Source organism: Mesoplodon densirostris, chromosome 11 (genome assembly GCF_025265405.1).
Source record: "Mesoplodon densirostris isolate mMesDen1 chromosome 11, mMesDen1 primary haplotype, whole genome shotgun sequence".
Taxonomy (NCBI): domain Eukaryota; kingdom Metazoa; phylum Chordata; class Mammalia; order Artiodactyla; family Ziphiidae; genus Mesoplodon; species Mesoplodon densirostris.
The window spans coordinates 47714595-47733982 of record NC_082671.1 but is presented as its reverse complement, the minus strand read 5'-3'; the positions used below and the strand labels follow the sequence as shown (position 1 = coordinate 47733982).

The 19388-nt window shown below is 54.5% G+C and overlaps 1 protein-coding gene across 6 annotated transcripts; it reads left to right on the top strand.

Moving 5' to 3' along the window:
• The first annotated feature begins 18 nt into the window (after window positions 1–18).
• Window positions 19–18710, top strand: KRT7 (keratin 7). 6 transcript variants are annotated; one of them, XM_060113561.1, is made up of 11 exons: window positions 41–121; window positions 2355–2483; window positions 4774–5507; window positions 6955–7166; window positions 9514–9574; window positions 10727–10822; window positions 12278–12442; window positions 13934–14059; window positions 16334–16554; window positions 18029–18063; window positions 18435–18710. In XM_060113561.1, exons 3-11 carry the CDS (start codon window positions 5175–5177, stop codon window positions 18590–18592), a joined length of 1407 nt encoding a protein of 468 aa, XP_059969544.1. In that variant the 5' UTR covers window positions 41–121; window positions 2355–2483; window positions 4774–5174; the 3' UTR covers window positions 18593–18710. The 6 variants fall into 6 exon arrangements, with proteins under 6 accessions (XP_059969548.1, XP_059969547.1, XP_059969544.1 ...); XM_060113565.1 differs by lacking the exon at window positions 2355–2483 and having other exon boundaries at window positions 19–121; window positions 5442–5507; XM_060113564.1 differs by lacking the exon at window positions 2355–2483 and having other exon boundaries at window positions 19–121; window positions 5439–5507.
• Window positions 18711–19388: the final 678 nt, after the last annotated feature.

Sequence of the window (19388 nt, the reverse complement as noted above, 5' to 3'; positions counted from 1 at the left end):
AGTGGTGGCCACGGAATGGAAGCCTGTATCTGAGGAGGTGCGGGACGCTGTATCCAGGGCGCAGGTGGAGAGACAATCTGTCCTCAGAGCCTGGAGGCAGAGAGAAAAGATGGGTGGGGAGGTAAGTTCAGGTGGGGGAAAGGAGGTAAGTTCAGGTGGGGGAAAGAATGTAAGAGAGGTTTTTTGTTTTTTGGGTTTTTTTTACATCTTTATTGGAGTATAATTGCTTTACAATTGTGTGTTAGTTTCTGCTTTATAACAAAGTGAATCAGTTATACATATACATATGTTCCCATATCTCTTCGCTCTTGAGTCTCCCTCCCTCCCACCCTCCCTATCCCACCCCTCTAGGTTGTCACAAAGTACCGAGCTGATCTCCCTGTGCTATGCGGCTGCTTCCCACTAGCTATCTATTTTACGTTTGGTAGTGTGTATGTGTCCATGCCACTCTCTCACTTTGTCACAGCTTACCCTTCCCCCTCCCCATATCCTCAAGTCCATTCTCTAGTAGATCTGTGTCTTTATTCCCGTATATATGGTAAGAGAGTTTTTAACCAGAGGGCTTTGATTTTCTCAGTGAAGGAGAAGGCTATGATCTATTGCTGAGAATGGGGGTGTAGGGTACAGGGTGGGCGATAGGAAGAGAGTAAAGAAACTTTGCAGCAGCAACCGGGGGGACTGGGAGAAATTGCTGACCAAAGGCAGAGAGAAGCCCTTAGTAGCAAAGAGGATGCAGGTGAGCCTGGGGACTGTGGGTCGGTGGTGACACTGGATCTTGAGGATATGGTTTTCTTCACGAGGCATGGCAGTTTAGAGCAGAGAAGGTCAACGTTTAGGCTAAACAGGGCTGGGGGTTTATCCAGGTGTAGGAGACTGAAGGGTAGGGGCCAAAGAAGGTGGGGTACAAGGAGTCCAAGCTGGAAAGAAAGTGTGAAGGAGGGTAGGGGGGGTTAGAAAATGGAATGACTGGGTTCAGGACTGGACATGCTGGTGTGGCTGAAGAACCCACCTGCTGAAAGTGAGAGAGTTATGAATGGTACCGTGGTGTGAGATCAGAGTTTGAAACTTCAGAGATGAACCAGTTTAGGGTCTAGAGAGGGGACAAGGGCAGAGACAAGAGAAAAAAGATGAACGTGAAGGTCACTGGAACTGAGGAGCTAAGGAACGATCAGGCTAAGATGCTGAGTGGGTCACGTGCCTGGAGCTGAGGGTGCCAGGGTGAAGGGGAGCACTCAGGACCAGGTGCCAGCATCCCTGGTGAGTGTGAGGGAGTGGCCAGGGGATTAGGAGGTGACTGTGGGGCCCGCAGGGACCAGCCACAGGGGAGGGGGGTGGACATGGTATAGCATGAGCCTCCTGGGATTTTTTAAAAATTACAGTGATTTGTACAATCAATATATAAAGGTAAAATTTCACTCAGTATGTAAAGGCTTTTCTTCTTTTCAATAGATAGCATTCCTCTGAATGTATGTCGCCCAATGCATTGAATCACATCCCACTGATGGGCATTTATGTTGTTTCCTATTTTTCGCTCGTATAAAATAATGGAGGTAGAGACCACATGTATGGGTGCACTTTTGGTGAGAACATCTGTAGGATAAGTTCCTGGCAGTGAGTGTACTTGATCAAGGACAAGTGTATTCATTTTATTTGTTTTGTTTATTGAGGTAAAGGCCAGTGTCTTTAATTTTGATAGCTATTGCCAACTTGCCCTCTAAAGAAGAGGTGCCAATAGATGACCCTGAACACAAAGGACAGAACTTTCTGTTACCCACACACTTTCCAACAGTGTTAGCAAACTTGTCTTTGATAATCTGACAGGTGCAAATGGATTTTTATTGCTATTCTTGTGGCATTTCTTTAATTTGAATGAAGTTGAGCATTTTTTTTTCACATTTACTATTTGATTTTGTTTCTTTCTTTTCTTTTTTAATAAGTTACCTAGTAGTTCAAACTGCCAAGGTTCAAATCCTGGCTTTTCTACATACTAGCTGTGTGACCACGGGCCATTTACTTAAATTCGTTGTGTTTCAATTTCTTCTTAAAATGAGAAAATAACGTACACTACACGAAGTGCTTAGAACAGGGCCAGGCACATGCTAAGTAAGTACGCTATAAGCATTGGCTGATAATATCCATGTCTGTTGCCCACTCTTCTGCTGTGTTGTCTTTTCCTTATGGATTTGTCTCTTCTGGAAAGCCTGTTGGCTGTCATATATGTGTTTTGTCATTTGACTTTATTTTTAAGATATTACATTCCATGCAAAAATATTACATGGCTTTTGTTATGATTGCAATCATTGGAATTCCAAGACAATGAAAACACGTTATGCCTTAAATATTTTTTACTTTAGGAATTTGAGGAGGTGTTTTGAGGGGATGGACAATGAGTAATGGAGCCAGAAAGAATGTCTCCCCCACCTCTCCAGAGAGGACCAGCCAGTTCCAGCTTTGAGGGCTGCAGGACCGCGGTGTCTGGACAGGTTTAGTGACACCAAGCAGGGCTGTGGAACTTGGGCTGCTTGTTTGTTCACAGCTGGGTCCAGAGGTGCAGGGGAGGCCAGGCGGGCAGTGGGAGGACAAGTGATGTGCGTGGTGTGTGTGTGTGTGTGTGTGTGTGTGTGTGTGTGTGTGTGACAGAACGCTACAGAGATGGAAGTGAGCCTCTGGATTACGGAAGAACAACTGCAAAAGGTTTTGGAAATTAATTCATCTCAAGATTATGCCTGGAATCTCCTCACAGGGTCTCTGTGAGGCCAGCATGGGCTGGTGGGAGACTGGGTTTAGATGAACCAATGGACGGAGCAGTCTTGTGGGGCAGGAATTTGATCCTCGGCCTCTTGGTGTGGACACTCCTCATGAAGCCCTCCAGAGGGTGTTTCTGTGGGCAGGCTGGCACCCTGCGGGCTCATGGCTTTGGCCTAGGAATGGAAAGACAGGAAGAGACTGGTGAGGGCTGGAGCCACCAGGAACGCTTGGGGGAGGGGATGGGGAGGTGATGGGCGGATCCTGGGTGGGTCTGGAATGGGGAAATGTGGCCGGAGGTGAGGCTGCATCCTGGGCCTGAAAAGCCCACAGACCTTTTCTCCTTTGTAGTGTCCTCCCAGCTCCCTCTCCCCACGAACCTGAGGATTTCGTCTCTGGTGAAGAAGCTGTGGCCCAGGGTGGGGCAGCGACTTATTCAGGGTCACCAGCATTGCCCTGCCGGAGTTCCCAGGCCAGGCTCTAGGGAAGCAGTGGGGGTGGCGGGGAAGGGAGGGATTCCTGGCATGGGCAGGGCGTAGCCTCCAGAGGTCAGATTCAGGTGTGTGGGGGGCAGCTGTGGAACTTGGGTGGGTTTAGGGGGTGGAGGGCTAGGGGGCTGGGGTAGGGGGTAGTGGGGAAAAGAGGATGAGCGCCGAAGGGTAAGGACTTTGGAGTGTATGAGTGTGTGTGTGTGTGTGTGTGATGTGGTATATATGTGTGCATGTGCATGTGTTCATGTGAGTGATGTGGTGTGTGTGTGTGTGTAAGTGATATGGTGTGTATGTGTATGAATGTGTGGGAGTGTTTATGTACGCATATATGTATGTGAGTGTGTATGTGTGTGATGTGGTGTGTGTGTCTCTCTTTCTCTCTCCCTCTCTCTCTCTCACACACACACACCCTGCAGCAGACACACTGAAGGTCTCCTTGGGCATCCCTCAGCCTCTGGCCCGAGCTGTCCCAACACCAACATGGAGGAGAGGGAGGGGAAGGGGCCTGGGTCTCCACGGTGATCACTGAGAAGGGGCTCCTGTGCGTTAGTCCTCCTTGTGTAACTGAAATGGAAACCAGGAAGGGCATTCCATCCCCAGCCTCCTCCACCCAGGATGCCCCCAAGGGCTTGGTCTGAAGCTGGCTAGAACCTGGCCAGCTCACTGGGTGGGACTAGAGGTGGACTAAAGGCGACAATGTCCTGTTGGCTGTCTTTTCCAAAGGCTCCTCAGGCTGCCCCTCTAGCAGAGCGAACAGCACATTCATCCCCATCTTGGACTGGGTTTGAAACTGCTGGGAATTGTTTGGTGGTGGCTTCAGGAGGGGGAGATGATGAGAGCTGGGGACGTTTAAACAGGAAAGTGGCAGGGGTGGGGAATGGGGAGGAGTGTCTGAGGGCAAATACAAGCACGTTCCACAAACATTCGTACAAAGGCGTGCAAGTGTGTATTCACAGACACACCTATCCCCCTGACCCCCCGAACATAGACGCCCACTTGTATAAGTACATTCGCAGACATACAGACACATATGTAAACACACATGCCTAGGGTGTGCACACAGCCAAGCCCAGGGCAGGTGCGTACACACAAAAGTGTACAGACATTCACACAAAGTGTCTCAAATACACACAGGTGTCCCCTTCCTCTCCAGGGACAAATAAACTAAGTGGACAGGAATGTGATCTGGGGCGGGGGGAAGTGCAGGCCCAGGGTAACCATCACCAGAAGATGTCTCTACTGGAGCGGGGAGGAGAGGGGCGAGAGAGGGGTCATGCCCCACTTGGCCTGGTCTCTGTATGCAAATGAGGCGTGGGGACACGTGGCCAGGGAAACCAGTTCACCCAGGCCCACCTTGGGGTCAGCTTACTCAAGAGCCGAGCTGTCTCAAGGAAGAGCTGGACTTGGGACGGAGGCTGTCGGGGAATGCCTTTCTGGCTCTCAGTAGCTTGGGGAGGGGTTGATTCCTGGGCTAGAACATTTTGTCCACCCCCTTCCGCCAATCTTTTACCGCTTGATCTTCCTGGTCTTGTCTCAGGAATATGGATATTCCTCACTCCTTCCCCAAGCCTCCTCCAGGGAGCCTTCCCTGACTGAGCCTGTTGCAGATCGACTGGGACCGCTGTCTTCCCCCGCTCTCTGCGTCCGCCTGCATCAAGGGGTCTGAGCCTCTACGGCCCTCCTCCCTACTCTGGACGGTTCAGGCTTGGACCGAAAGCCTGGGCGTCGGAGGGGTGGACGGCGCGATGGCGGAAGCGCGGCCCCGAGAGGAGCTGGCGGGCAGAGAAATGTGGCCGGCGGCCAGCCCCGCCCCTACCTGTGTAAACCTATCCGCCCGCGCCTAGAGGCTAAAAGCGGCCAAGTCGCCCGGAGGTCAGCGAATTCGGCCCCCTGTCGCCCGCCGCTCGGTCCAGCCCGGTCCAGCCCGGCCCAGCCAGCATGTCCATCCACTTTAGCTCCCAGGTCTTCAGCTCGCGCTCCTCCGCCTTCCCGGGGCGCGGCACCCAGGTGCGCCTGAACTCGGTGCGCCCCGGCGGCTTCGGAGGCGGCAGCAGCAGCAGCCTCTATGGCCTTGGCGCCTCGCGGCCGCGCGTGGCCGCGCGCTTATTCTACGGGGGCCCAGTGGACGCCGGCATCCGCGAGGTCACCATCAACCAGAGCCTGCTGACCCCGCTGCAGGTGAACATCGACCCCTCCATCCAGCAGGTGCGCCAGGAGGAGCGCGAGCAGATCAAGACCCTGAACAACAAGTTCGCCTCCTTCATCGACAAGGTGAGCGGCCCGCGCTGCCCCAAGCCAGGATCCAGGCCCCAGCAGCCGCCCCGCAGCGCACGTGGGCCAGGGGCTGGGAGGGCTGCTGCCTGCTGTCTTTCCGCCGGTATCTGGGACTGTGTACCCTCTCCATGAACCCTGTAGCTATTTTTGTCCCCCTCGGCCTCCAAGCCCTCTCTTGCAGCAAGCTACCCAAATCTCCCTGCTTTCTCCTCCGGGAATGTGTGCGTGGGTCTGTCCGGTTGCCCTGGTGGGCTGTGCCTGTGAGTCGCTGGGGTTCTTGGGCAGCTTTTGTCATCCGAGTCAGGTTGGGAGCTCCAGAAGCCAAGGCCAGGACTTCTTTCTCTGGGCCCCCTTCTCTGAGAGGGGGCTGTGTGGAGTCAGAGATGGGGCAGGGTGAGATTCTCCCCTCCCGCCCCACTTATTATCTAGCAGATGCTGGAAATAAAGGGCTGGAGGGAGGCAGGCTCCTGGCCCCATCGGCCCCACCTACCTGGTCCTTCATCCTCCTTTGGGTGATAGGAGGTGAGGTTATACTTGCCCTTGGAGAGAGCTCATCTGAGGGCACTGAGGGTCACGGGGAAGGGCCATTTAAGAGGTGTTTCTCCTCTTATGTCCCAAAGGGGTGGAGCATAGAGATGGGGGGGGGAGCGCACTTGTGGGGCTGGACCCAAGAACTAAGGACTAGCCCCCTGGGCCCCTCTGGCCAGGGGCTCCTCCCTGGCCGTAGAGGAGGCTTTCCCTTTCCTGCCTTTGTGTACCTATCTGCTTCCCTGGTCCCCCATGTCCTCCTCTCCTTCACCCTTCAGACTGTACACATCCTTCAAGTTCTGGGGCAGCCTCCGCAGGAAGCCCCAGGCCCAGGTTCCCCACCACTGCTGCTCGGCTGCAGCCCCCAGATCCTGCTGCCTGAGTTGCTGGTTTTGAGGAGGCCTGCTTCCCACCACCAGTCATTTTGGTGCTCCTTCGGGACTTATTTTCCATTGGCTTGATTGTAGCATCCTGTCCTGAGGCCTTGTTGGAGAAAGAGGGAAGGGGAGAGAGGATACTGAGAGAGGAAGAGATGAGGTCCCAGCCTGAAGGGAGGGGGCCCGAGTCGGGCTCAGGACACAGACAGGAAGGGGGCAGCCCTTCAGACAGGGAGGTGGAAGCCATCGCCTGTGATGCGAGGGGAAGCAGAGGAGGGAGGAGACCCTAGAGCACAAGCACTGGCACATGTCAGTGACCTGAGCCCTGGACACACTCTGAGACAGTTGAGACAGAGAGTCCTGGAGGAGAGGCTTTTTCAGGGTGGGCCTCCTGGAGGAGAGAGCCAAGGGCTAGGGGCCCAGGTTGGGGGAAGAGCCAGTGCGAGCGTGGATTCTGCTGGATGGCTGGAGACCCTCCCAACCACACTGTGGGTGGCACGGTCTGCCTCTCATGAGTTTCCTCCTCCCGCCCCTTCTAGGTTCGGTTTCTGGAGCAGCAGAACAAACTGCTGGAGACCAAGTGGGCACTGCTGCAGGAGCAGAAGTCGACCAAGAGCAGCTGCCTCCTGGGTATCTTTGAGGCCCAGATTACTGGCCAGCGGAAGCAGCTCGAGGCCCTGCAGCTGGACGGGGGCCGCCTGGAGGTGGAGCTCCGGAACATGCAGGACGTCATGGAAGACTTCAAGAACAAGTACTGCCCCGCAGTACGACCTGCCGGGATCCATGCCCTGGGCCCATGCGCCCCTCTCAGCTCACCCTCTGCAAATCCTCTCTGGGTCAGGGGTCAGGGGTCAAGGGGTACAGCTGCTCAGTACAACAACTCCCAGAAGGGAAGGTCTTGATTAACACGTTCCCTGCTTCCCCTCTCTCCTCTGTGTCTCTGGGGGCCGTTTCCAAGTCGCTCTGGTTCTTTCTTCTGACTTACTCCCAGTGAAATATCGCAGCCCAGCCCTGATCTGCACTGCTCCCTTCAGAAGCCTGACCAAGGCCCAGGAAAGGGCAGGGCAAGAGATGATGTGCGTCAGAACTTGCATGACCCTCCGATTATTCTAGAACAACTCTGTTTTGTTCCCATGAGGAATTAGAGTCCAGAAAGTTTCAGGGGCTTGATTGAAATCGCATAGTAGGTCATTGGGAGAGCTGGGGCTTGTTTTTGGGCCCCTGACTCCCAGGAGGAGACCTGGAACCAACTTGGGAAGGAAAGAAGCAGAGGGCATGATCATTGTGAGGGATGGAAGGGGTTGCGGAGGCTGGGGGTGGGTGCGGCCAGGGCAGGAACCAGAAAGGAGGCTGTGAGGAGGGGCAGGGAGTGGGAGGCTAGAGGCGGGGAAGGCTGGGTCTTGAGGACAGGCCTTTGAGGTGCCTGCTGAACTCTCTGTTCACATTGAATAGAAACCAAAGCCAGAGGCTGGGCCGGGCATCCACCAGCCCAGTGGGCACTCGGGGTAATGAGTGAGTTCTGTGCTCTGCCTGGGGTGGTGGTGTATGACTAAGCCAGAGCAGGGACACTGCCTTTGACTGGAGGTAGAACAAACAAAGGCCTCTGCAGGGAGTGTCTCTCCATTCCCACCCCCCATCCCCACCCCCGACTTCCCTAGGGCAACAGTCAACAGGATTAATCCCACGGGAGGTGGAAGGCACGTGGAAGGCAGGTGGAAGCAGACCGGTGCAGGGCAGGGAAGGCCTGGGACAACCTGTGAGCCCCTGCTGTCAGGTGTGCGTGTGTGCACACATACTCCCCAAACCCAGAACCCACGGAGCACTTTCCTGGGGAGCCAGGCTGAGCTCCAGGCCGGGGCTGAAGGAGGAACTGGAAGGGGTCCTGAGTGCAGCTGCCCAGGGAGCTCCTATCTGCACATCCTCTGGGCCCAGTGGCACAGCAGGGGTGGACAAATGGCCTCGCAGATATTTTCCTAACTCTTCTAGAGGCCCTGGGGGAGTGGAACTTTGGGGGTCTGGGCTCCGGGAGGGCCTCTGCCTGCCTGAGCATCCTGCTCCCCGCTAAAGCTGCCCCACCTTGCTCCTGCTGTTCTCCAGAAGCTCGTGGACACTGCTGACTTTCTGTTTCTGACACCTATTTTGAATCCTCAAGTAAATACTGGGTCAGGCCCACCTGCCCTCTTGCTCTGTGCCCTGCTTTGCCGGCATCCTCCTATGGGCAGGGGGCTGGCTCCTTGGGAGAAAGAGGGATGGAGGGGGGTGCTCTGGGAGTAGCGATGGGGGCTTGTCACCTAGTTGGGGCTGGTTCTTCCTCCTTCCTGAGTCCACAAGGTTCCTCCTCTTCAGGCCCCTTCTTTTTTTTTTTTTTTTTTGCGGTATGCGGGCCTCTCACTGTTGTGGCCTCTCCCGTTGCGGAGCACAGGCTCCGGATGCGCAGGCCCAGCGGCCATGGCTCAGGGGCCCAGCCGCTCCGCGGCATATGGGATCCTCCCAGACCGGGGCACGAACCCGTATCCCCTGCATCGGCAGGCGGACTCTCAACCACTGCGCCACCAGGGAGGCCCCAGGCCCCTTCTTCACCCTCAGCGGGTGGGATTAAGCAGGTTAAGGTGTGAGCTCAGGCGGCAGATGGCCAGGCTTCAAGTCCGGGCTTTGCCACTTAGCAGCTTGGTGACTGGACAGAGTACCCAGCCTTGCTGTGCCTTTGTTCCTTTCCCTGAGAATCATAGCACCATTGTTATAGGATTGTTGTAGGGCTTAACTGAGAGAATGCATGGGAAGCATATAACAGGGCAGGCCCCGTACAGAGTGGTCCATAAGCATGGCTGCTATTCGTCTTCTCACTCCCAGTATATGCAGCCTTTGTCCTTTTATCCACGTATGTTCCCTGCTCCCTCACCCCCATGCCTGCCAAGACTCAAAGCCCTAGGAACAGCCATATGGAAAAGTCAGGGACATTTTGTTTCGTAGCTGACACCTGTTTTTGCAGGTGTGTCATTAAGGAGGGGTAAAGGTGATGCACGGCAGACTCTCACACCTGGATATGGGGGGATGGAGGCAGAGCTGCACCAACACCAGGCTCCCCTCCTTTACTGCAGGTACGAGGACGAAATTAACCATCGCACGGCTGCTGAGAATGAGTTTGTAGTGCTGAAGAAGGTGAGGGGTCAGACAGGTAGGGTGGGTGGCATTATAGGAAGCACAGGGGACAGGGGACCACATGCCTCTCACCTGAACAGCCACTAGGGACCTGTGGTCAGGGTCTGGCTGGGTCTATAAGGAGGGAGCGATGGGCTTGGAGAAGGAGAGATATGGAAGCCAGCCTTTTATAGCCTGCTTCGTGTACGTATGTGCACATATGTGTCTGCATGTCTGTGTGTGTGTATTTGTGTGTAGGTGTGTCTGGCGAGTCACTAGACTTGTTTCTGGGCTTTTGGAGGGGTTAGAATTATGACTACAGGATGGAGGTTAGAAGGGACGATTTCAACCCCAAATAAGGAAGTGCTCTATCAGAACATTTAATTACAGATGAGGGTGGCACATGGCATGCCTGAAATATTTGCTGAATGAAAGGGATGGGGTGCCTTGGGGCAAAGTGAGCTCCCCGTCCCTGGAGGTGTGCAAGTGAGGTCAGAAGGCCTTAGGAATATCTTAGAGGGGATTGACTTAAGATTACACACTCACTCAGCGTTCCAGGCCCATCCACAGAAATGTAACCTGCCCCGGAGTGCTGGGCCCTTGGAGATTCAGGGATGAGTGGAAGTGAGCCCTTTCCACAGGAGCTTAACCACAGCAAAGGATGGCTCTCAGGGGACCAGACTTGCGGTGTTATCTGTTGCCCACCTGCCTTATATCACCCATGCTGCAAGCTACATATTTAGGCTAGAGATTTGCCATCTCTGGGAGCGGTGTCCTGGAGTCTGAATGATTTCATGCTCTCCCATTTGACTGATGAGAAGCTGAGGCTCATAAAGTTGAGGTGATTTGTTCAAGGTCACATAGCTAGTAGGTGGCAGAGCCGGGGGTGTGTCTAAACCACTAAAGCCTTTAGGAACTGGTAAAGCACTAGGTTTGGGGCTTCAGGCTGCTCTGGGCTATCAGCGCTGAGTAGGCACCTCCAGTTCTGGGGGTGCGTGGAGATGATGTTCTTCTGGAGCCTGGGCGGGTCCAGTGGAGGGAACTTCCCACCGTGGGCATGTTTCTTGGTAGGGCAGCGGTGATTGGCCCTGGGGGTTGGACAGTACTGGCTTGCTCCCACGCCTGCTAAGTGTTTCGTGAACTGAGGACATGGGGTCCCTCTACCCCTCCCAGGATGTGGATGTTGCCTACGTGAGCAAGGTGGAGTTGGAGGCCAAGGTGGACACCCTGAATGATGAGATCAACTTCCTCAGGACCCTCTATGAGGAGGTGAGAACCTCAGGGGTGGGAGATACGCCACAACCTGCATGTCCTAGCCAGGGGGCTACCTGGTCCACCCCCTGCCTCTGGGTCTGCCCGGGGTGTGTGTTGGGTGCATGTAGGGGAGTTGACCCCTGAATAAAGACCCCTGCTCTTTATTCTTTCTGGATTCAGGAATCCATGGTGGGCGAGGAGCTCAGTAGGAGCTGGGGCAGCACACCAGGGTGGGGTCAGTCAAAACTGGCCTTCCAGAGATGTGGGATGATCATTTGTCAGCAAGGGGGATTGGGAGGGGCTGGAAGAAACCAGGAGGATGTTGAGGGGTCCGGGCTGTGACAGGGTTCACAGGTGGACTGGGTGGGCTGGCAGGGGAGCCTGAGTCAGGAGAGACTGCAGTGCCTGAGGGTTTACAACCACCACTCAGCCACCCTCTCTGCCTGCCCCTCCCATCTCCCCTCCTGCTCAGCTTGCCCTGCTCTGGGCTTCCAGTTCCTTTCTCTCAGGGGGATTTAAAAACCTCTTCATCCCATCAGTGTGAGTCTCTGGCCTTAGGCAGAAGATAGGGTGGTTGATGATCTGGCTAGTCTGGGACATAGGAAAACGTGAGGCAAATTACAGACCAGTTCTCATTTCTCTTCAGTCTGGTCTTTACCTGAACATCCAGCCTCCATTAGCATCTCCGAGAGAATTTCCATGTGTGTTAACTTCAGGGGCTGGATCCTTGAGGCTGACTTTGGGTACTTTTGGCCTCAGTGTGGGCCTTCATATGTCTATCACATGTTATATATATGTGTGTGTGAATGTATATACATGTATATATAATTATTTTCCTCTTATTATGAAATACACACTCATTGCAGAAAATCTAGAAAATTAAGTAAAGCATAAAATTGAAAACAAGTTTCCTATACCTACTCTTATCATCTTGATACCTACCTTTTCAGACTTCTTCTCTGCATATATACACATAGAGATATAGAAATACATATATTTAATAAAATAGAATCATACCTTTTTTCATGTAACAGTATACCACAGATATAGTTCCCTGTCTGTAAATACGGCTGTATCATCGGTGTTAAAGGCTGTGGAGTGTGCATAATAGGATGGAACATGATTTACTTTACCCAGCCCCTAGTCATCCCCTTCACAACAGAGCTCAACTCCAGTAGCACCTCGCAGCCAGGAGCCACCGCAGTTCACCACACTCTGTCACTTGTTTGTCCGCTGTGATCCTGCCAGACTCTTTGATTTCAGAAGGTGCTAATGGGCTTTTCTGGGAGCCAGGGCTGGTGGAGCTGTTTAGTAGGTGCTGGGTCTGTGCCCCCTGGCTACCTGGTGACTCACTCCCACTCTGGCCTCTTCTCTCTTTTTCTTTCCCTAGTGTGCGGGGAATCCCAGGATGGGCATGGGGACAGGGATGGGTCATGCCCCAAGTCCTGATGTTCTGTCTGGTCCCTACAGGAGTTGAAAGAGCTGCAGTCCAAGGTCTCAGACACGTCTGTGGTCCTGTCCATGGACAACAACCGCTCCCTGGACCTAGATGGCATCATCGCCGAGGTCAAGGCCCAGTACGAGGGGATCGCCAACCGCAGCCAGGCTGAGGCCGAGGCCTGGTACCAGACCAAGGTGTGTGGCCGCTGGAGGCATATTTTCTCTTCCTGGCAGAGTCCTCCGTGGCGGCTTCCCTTACTCCTCACCCTGTCTCAAGCCTTTGGGGCCTGGGTCCCACTGTGCTGACAGGCACCAGGAATTAAATCTGTGGTGGTCTCCAGTGTCCTGGGAATAAGAGGAGGAGAAGGCTAGGTCCCTGCCCAGGGCAAGATTCCAGCCTGATGTGGTGGGGGAGAGGGCAGAGGGAATGGACATGGATTAATAATTATTATAGCTAGAATCTGTCAAGTAAGCACAATGCTAGGCAAAGTTTCAAATGTTTTACCTGTATTGACTCATATAACCCACAGAACAGCCCTGTTAGGTAGGCACTATTATTATCCCCCTTTTACAGATGAAGAAACTGAGACATGGAGAGGTTAAGTGATTTGTCTAGCTCTGCACAGCTAGCAGATAGAAGAGCAGGGACCAGATCCTGGGTCCAAGGGCTCCAGAGCAGGGTTTTTTTTTTTTTTTTTAATTTAAAAAAAAATTTTTTTTTTAATTCTTTTCTTCTTTTTTTTTTTTTAAACCCCACATTTGTTTATTTATTTATTTTTTTGGCTGTCTTGGGTTTTCGTTTCTGTGCGAGGGCTTTCTCTAGTTGTGGCAAGCGGGGGTCACTCTTCATTGCGGTGCGCGGGCCTCTCACTATCGCGGCCTCTCCCGCTGTGGAGCACAGGCTCCAGACGCGCAGGCTCAGCAGCCGTGGCTCACGGGCCCAGTTGCTCCGCAGCACGTGGGATCCTCCCAGACCAGGGCTCGAACCCGTGTCCCCTGCATTAGCAGGCAGACTCCCAACCACTGCGCCACCAGGGAAGCCCCCCAGAGCAGGTTTAATCGTTATATGCACTGGGTGTGGGCAGGGCAGCTGACAGTGCAGGTGCTGAGGGAATGGGCGGGGAGGGGGTGGGCTGGGGCAAACCAGTGATCTGGGGGAGGGAGTCTGAGGGTTTAAAAGCAGCATAGAGCAGTGTCTCTGCAGAGACAGGGAGTCATCCATGGTGTATGCGAGGACACATGTATGCCAATAAGGACTTACTGTGTGACACTAGGCCAGTCCCTTCTATTCTCTGGGACTCATTCTCCTCATCTGTAAAATGGGTGGTGCTGACGAAGGGGTTAATAGGTGAGGATCTCAGACTTCCAGTGATTCTCCAGCATTAGGACATAATGGGCATGGGAAGAGCCCCAGGATCAGTGGTAATGGGCCCGGTGAGCCATCCTTGTTCCCCCCACCGCCGTCCTGGCTGGGAGGAAACTGAACCCCTCCCCCACCCCACTGTCCGGGAGTCTTGGCCTCCTGGCATCGGGCAGAGCTTGCTGGGAGTCAGACTGTCCCTCCCTGGGAAGATAAGCTGGGAGGGCTTGTCACTCAGAACCTGGGGCCTTCCTTGGGTCGGGAGAAGACAAGTCACCTGTAATCACGGTCCACCGTTGCCATACTCTTCTGTGTGGTCCCTTCAGTTTGAGACCCTCCAGGCCCAGGCTGGGAAGCACGGGGACAACCTCCGGAATACCCGGAATGAGATTGCGGAGCTGAACCGGGCCGTCCAGAGGCTGCAGGCTGAGATCGACAGCAACAAGAACCAGGTGGGCACCTGCCCTCCTCCTTGGGGCATGTGAAGGGCAGCCAGCTGGGACCACGCAGGATGAGGGGCAGGAGGTTCGGGGTGAGGATGTCATCCCTGCCCCTGCTGCTCTGGGGACGAGGCCGGTGCGGCTCAAGTCTCTCGGGCCCACCTGTGAGCTCTCTAGGATGAAATGTTCCTGGCCAGGTCCTGCTTGACCGAAGGGAGAACAGGAGTCCTAGCTGGGCATGGAGCTTGTGGAAGGAGCCTCAGGCTGGCTGGCTAGACTAGAGCCACCATTCGTTACCACATTGGTACTGAGCCCTCTCCTTGCACCTAGCTCTGAGTGCAATGTGTACCTGGGGGCAGGGGGGTAGGGGGTGGCGGGCCGGAGGTCAGCAGAGTCCCTCACTATGGCTCCCAAGGCCCCGCCCCACCTGCTGACCTCACTACTCACCACTCCCTCTCTGGCTGTGCTCTTGCTGCTTCCTGTAGCTTATATTTACCAAAGCATCTTCATGCTTCAGGGCCCTTGCACTTGGTGTTCCCTCTACCTGGAATGTGGTTCTCCCAGCTCTGCACATGGCTGCCCCTTTCTCACCCCTGGGGTTTAGGACAAAAGACCTCTTCTCAGAGGTGGCTTCCTCAACCACCCAGCCACTCTCTCAGCAGTCTGTGTGAGGTTCCTGAAACACCTGTCACTCTCTGAAATTTTCTGTCTTATTAATTTAGTATTGACTTATTAATTAAGTATAAATAAGTATTGTCCCCTACCTCCACTGGGATATTAAAGATGCCTTAAGTGCAGGGTCCCCCGTCTGTCTGGTTCACTGTTCCTCCCTTCCCAGCACCTGACACATAGTCAGGGCACAGGTCTCAGACGACAGACTGATGGGAAGAGGCGCTGTGAAGCTGGGGTGGGAGGTATTGATGAGGAAGGGTCCCCCAAGCCCTGACCGAGGCATGGGGGTGCTCGAGGCAGCTACGCCTGGGCAGGTGTCTGCAGTGGGGAGGGAGGGAAGCTGATAGGTGGTGGCTACTTTCCAGATGAGCCGGGGGATGGGATGTGGGGGTGATCTACCCAGAAATGTCCTCCCCTTGGAGGCCTGCAGGCCTTTTTACATGCGGGTGAGGGTGGAAACTGCCTCCCAGCACAGATTCAGGGCTGTGAGTCACCAGTGCAGCAAGCCAGCGTCCAGCCCTGGAGGGGAGGCACAGAATAATGAATGGCGGTTTCCCAAACGCTGCAGCTTCTGCCACATCTGGTTCTCCTCTTACCCAGCAGGGCAGAGCCAGACCCCCGAGCTGGGGTGTCTGTCACCGTCGGGGGGCTCAGAGGCAGTGGCATGGCCTTGCCAAGGGGGCACCAGTGTGACAGGGAAGGGCACTGACCAGTGGATGGGGGCAGAGGGCATCAGCCAGCCTCCTGGGCAGGACTGGGGGTGTTGGGCAGAGAGGAGAGAGGGTCTGAGGGCAAAGCACGGTTGTGAGAGGGAAGGAGGAGGAGCACTGTGCGAGGGGATGGGGATGGTGGCTCTCGGAGCTGAACGAGAAGTGGCTCAGGACTAAATAGACCCCTCTAGTGAGGGACGGGCCACGAGAGAGGGAACACTAAGGCCAGGCAGGAAGTGGCAGCTGATGCTCACGCCCGTCCTGAATTGTCACCCCTGCCCAAACCTGGGGCCTGTTGACTTGGAGTCTAGGGGTTCCAAGCAGCATCTCTGTACTCCAAGTCTCCCTGTTCTGGGCCTGTTCCAAACTGGTTCCTATTTTGAAGGTGTTTTCGGTTCTGGTCAGCTGCCTGAAATTTGAGGACTAAACTAGGATCCCATAGCCTTGGAGCTCCTCTAGCTAGGGGTCAGGTGTGTGGGCATTTGTAAATCATAACAGCATTTACTCATAATAGTGATCATACTAGCATTTATTAAATGCTTACTGTATACCAGACACTGTGCCAAAGACTTTTGTATTATTTCATTTCATTACTTGCAATATCTCTCTATACATACTGTGATGACTGCTATTTTAGAAAAGAGGAGACTTTTGGCTTAGAAGGGTTGATTCATCCAAGATCAAATGGCTTGTAAGTGGCAGAGCCAGAAGTGGAAGCTATGCATTGGGTATCAAAACCCATGTTTGAAACCCCTGGGATTCCCTGGTGCTTGGGAGAGGAGGCTGGTGCCAGTGAAGCCACCATAAGCAAGGTGCCCAGATGCTCACTGCAGCATGGGGAAGCAGGAAGGCAGTGGCTGGTAAGGCCTGCCCCCCCAGCTCAAAGCCCCACTGCTCCCCACAGCGTGCCAAGCTGGAGGCTGCCATCGCCGAGGCCGAGGAGCGTGGGGAGCTGGCCGTCAAGGATGCACGGGCCAAGCTGGTGGATCTGGAGGAGGCCCTGCAGAAGGCCAAGCAGGACATGGCCCGGCAGCTCCGGGAGTACCAGGAGCTCATGAGCACCAAACTGGCCCTGGACATCGAGATCGCCACCTACCGCAAGCTGCTGGAGGGCGAGGAGAGCAGGTGAAGACAAAGAATCTGGAAAGGGGATCCTTCAGGGCTCAGTGAGGCCTGGGGCTTGACATTCATCCATTTGCAAGCATTTCCTGTGTACCCTCTTCTGCAGGGCACTGGGTGTGGGAAGTGCAGGGAGGGTACAGATGATGTTTGCTTCTTTGCCCTTGATGAGATGACTTTCGAGAGGGAAAGACCAGATGGTGTAAGCTCAGTGAGAAAGTTGAAGTAATAACAGCGCTTTCGTGTGTGTGTGTGTGTGTGTGTGTGTGTGTGTGTGTGGCTATTAGCAAGCTTATCTTATTTGATCCTCAGAACACATCAGGTAAGCAAGGCAGGTATTATTGACTCCTTAGTGTACAGAGGGGAAATTGTGGTTAGTTTTATTAATTGAGGGGACAGGGCCAGTGTGCAGTCAAGCTCTGCTGATTCCTGGTCCAGGCATCTTCCATGGCGACAGGCTGCTTCTCACTACATAACTGAGGGCTAAGTCACGTGGTATTGACTGAGTGTGGTGAGGAGGTAAATTTCCCCTATCTCCAGAAATATTTGCGTACTCACCTGCAGCCTGAGGTGAAGCTGGGTTGGGTTAGTCTTACAGGGAATTCTTCACAAAAAACTCCACATCTATGTCCATGAAGTTGGGTCTTCATTAGTACCTTGATGGCTTGATTGACTCATTCAGTCAACAGACAGGTGGCCTGGAAGCTTTCTAGTGTCCCCATGTCTTGCCCTTGACCTTTGCCCTGCCCCCTTCCAGGATTTGGGGCTGCAGCTGGGCTTCCCTCACTCCCTCCACTAAATTGAGGCCTCTCCTCCTCCCTGCAGAGTAAACTCATTCCCAAGGCCAAGGGCTTGGTGACAGTGGGACTGTGAGACACAAAACAAACACCAGCTGTCTCGGATAGATTTTTAATTTCCAGTGCAAGACCTGTTTCAGCCCCACAGCCTGCTTAAAACAACCCCCTCTCCTCCCTCCCCCATCAGTCCTGGCTGGAGCTGAATTCACTCAGTCAACGATTCACTAATTATTTCAACACATATTAAGTAATTACCATGTGCCAGACCTCATGCTAAGGACTGGAGATGCAGGAATCAATAAGCTACAGCCTTCTCTGAGGATTTTATGATCTGGTTAAGAGAGGCAGCCATCTACTAAACAATGAGAACAGCTACCATTTACAGAATCCTGTGTGCCCACGGCTTTAGGTAACTTATGTTATTTAGTCCTCACAGACAACACTGTGAGGTTGGTACTGAGTTAGGCCCCATTATAGGTGAGAAAATGGAGACTCTGAGACATTCCCAAGGTCATGTAGCCAGTAGGCAGGAGGGCCAAAGTGAAAAGGCTGAAGGAAGGCTGAATGTGTGGGGACAGAGGAAGGAACCTCAGTTCTGCTCGGGGCCTGGACGGAGGGGTGCGGGAGTGCTTCCTCCAGTGCTGAGGAGAGAGCAGCCCTCACAGGTATCTCCTCTGCCCCAGGATGACCGGAGATGGAGTGGGAGCCATGAACGTCTGTAAGTCCTTGGCTGCGGGCCCATCACCTATGCCGTCCAGACTAGGCTGGGTCTATTGGATGGCACATCAGCCTGAAGGCCTGGCCTTCTGGAGGCTGGGAGCCTCCTTCCCTTCAATAGCTTTCAGCAGTGGCTTGCAGCTCCCATCCAGAGAGGCTCAACAGCCCAGGAAAGCCATGCATGAGGACAGGGTGGGTGGGGGCAGTGTGGAGCAGCCCTCACCTCTGTCTGAGGCTCCTTCTGGGTTGGCCCCTGGCTGTTGGTGGGAAGGGAGGTGGGTGGGAGGAGGGAGACGGGCAGCTATGGCAGGAGGGCGGGGGCCTCGGGCAGTGGGCCTCACGCCGATGGAGACCTCCTCCCTTCTCTCTCAGCTGTGGTCAGTTCCACGGGCGGTGCTGGCAGCCGGCTGACCTTCGGGGGAACCATGGGCAGCAATGCCCTGAGATTCTCCAGTGGTGGAGGGCCTGGGGCCCCCAAGGCCTATTCCATTAGGACCACATCCGCCCCCAGCAGGTGCACCCGCAACTGAGCCCCTGGTGTGGGGAGACACATACCCTCTCCTCCCATCGTCACAAGAGGACCTCCATCCCTGGTCCCATCCCTGGTCCCAAGACTGCAAGGCAGTCTGAAAAATGATGTCAGAATAGCTTCCAATAAAGCAGCTGCTTTCTGAGGCTTGGGTGAGCCCATGCCCAGCACCTGGTATCCTGGCTTCATTAGGCTGGGCGGGGAAGGCGGTGGGGAGGGGAGGGCTCGAGAGAGCACAGGGTAAATACTGCCCTGTGCTGCCCTGATAACTGGGACAGCACATTGGTGACATGGGGGTGCTGCTCTATGGAACTTGACTCTTATCCAGAGTGAGGCCTTGACCCCTCCCAGGCCTGGGCCTGATTCCAGCTCCTCTCCTGAAGAAGCCCAGAAGCCCCTGGAAGTTCTGGCTCTGCCAGGAAGTGGGCACTAGAGTCCTCTCCTGCTGAGGGCGTGGGAGGGCTGTTTTCACCCACCCCCCTCCCCCAGCCAATGCCCTGTGCTGTCAGAGAACATTCCTCAGTGGTGAGAAGACCACACATTTAGCTGCCCTAGGCCTGGGTTTGGGGTGGACCAGCCAACTGGCAAATCAGCCCTTCCTGGGAGAGAGAGGGAGCCAGGCGGGGCATAAAGTTGTCCCCTGGGAGACGCAACCTCAGTCACCGTGGGAGGGTTTAGGAGGCAGGGGAAGCAGCAGCAAGTCCACGCTGGAGAGGCCCTGGGACCAATCTGTCCGTTAGAAGCCACAGGCGTCCAAGCCTCCAGAGCAGCCGGAGTCAGGGTTGGCTCTTTGCCCA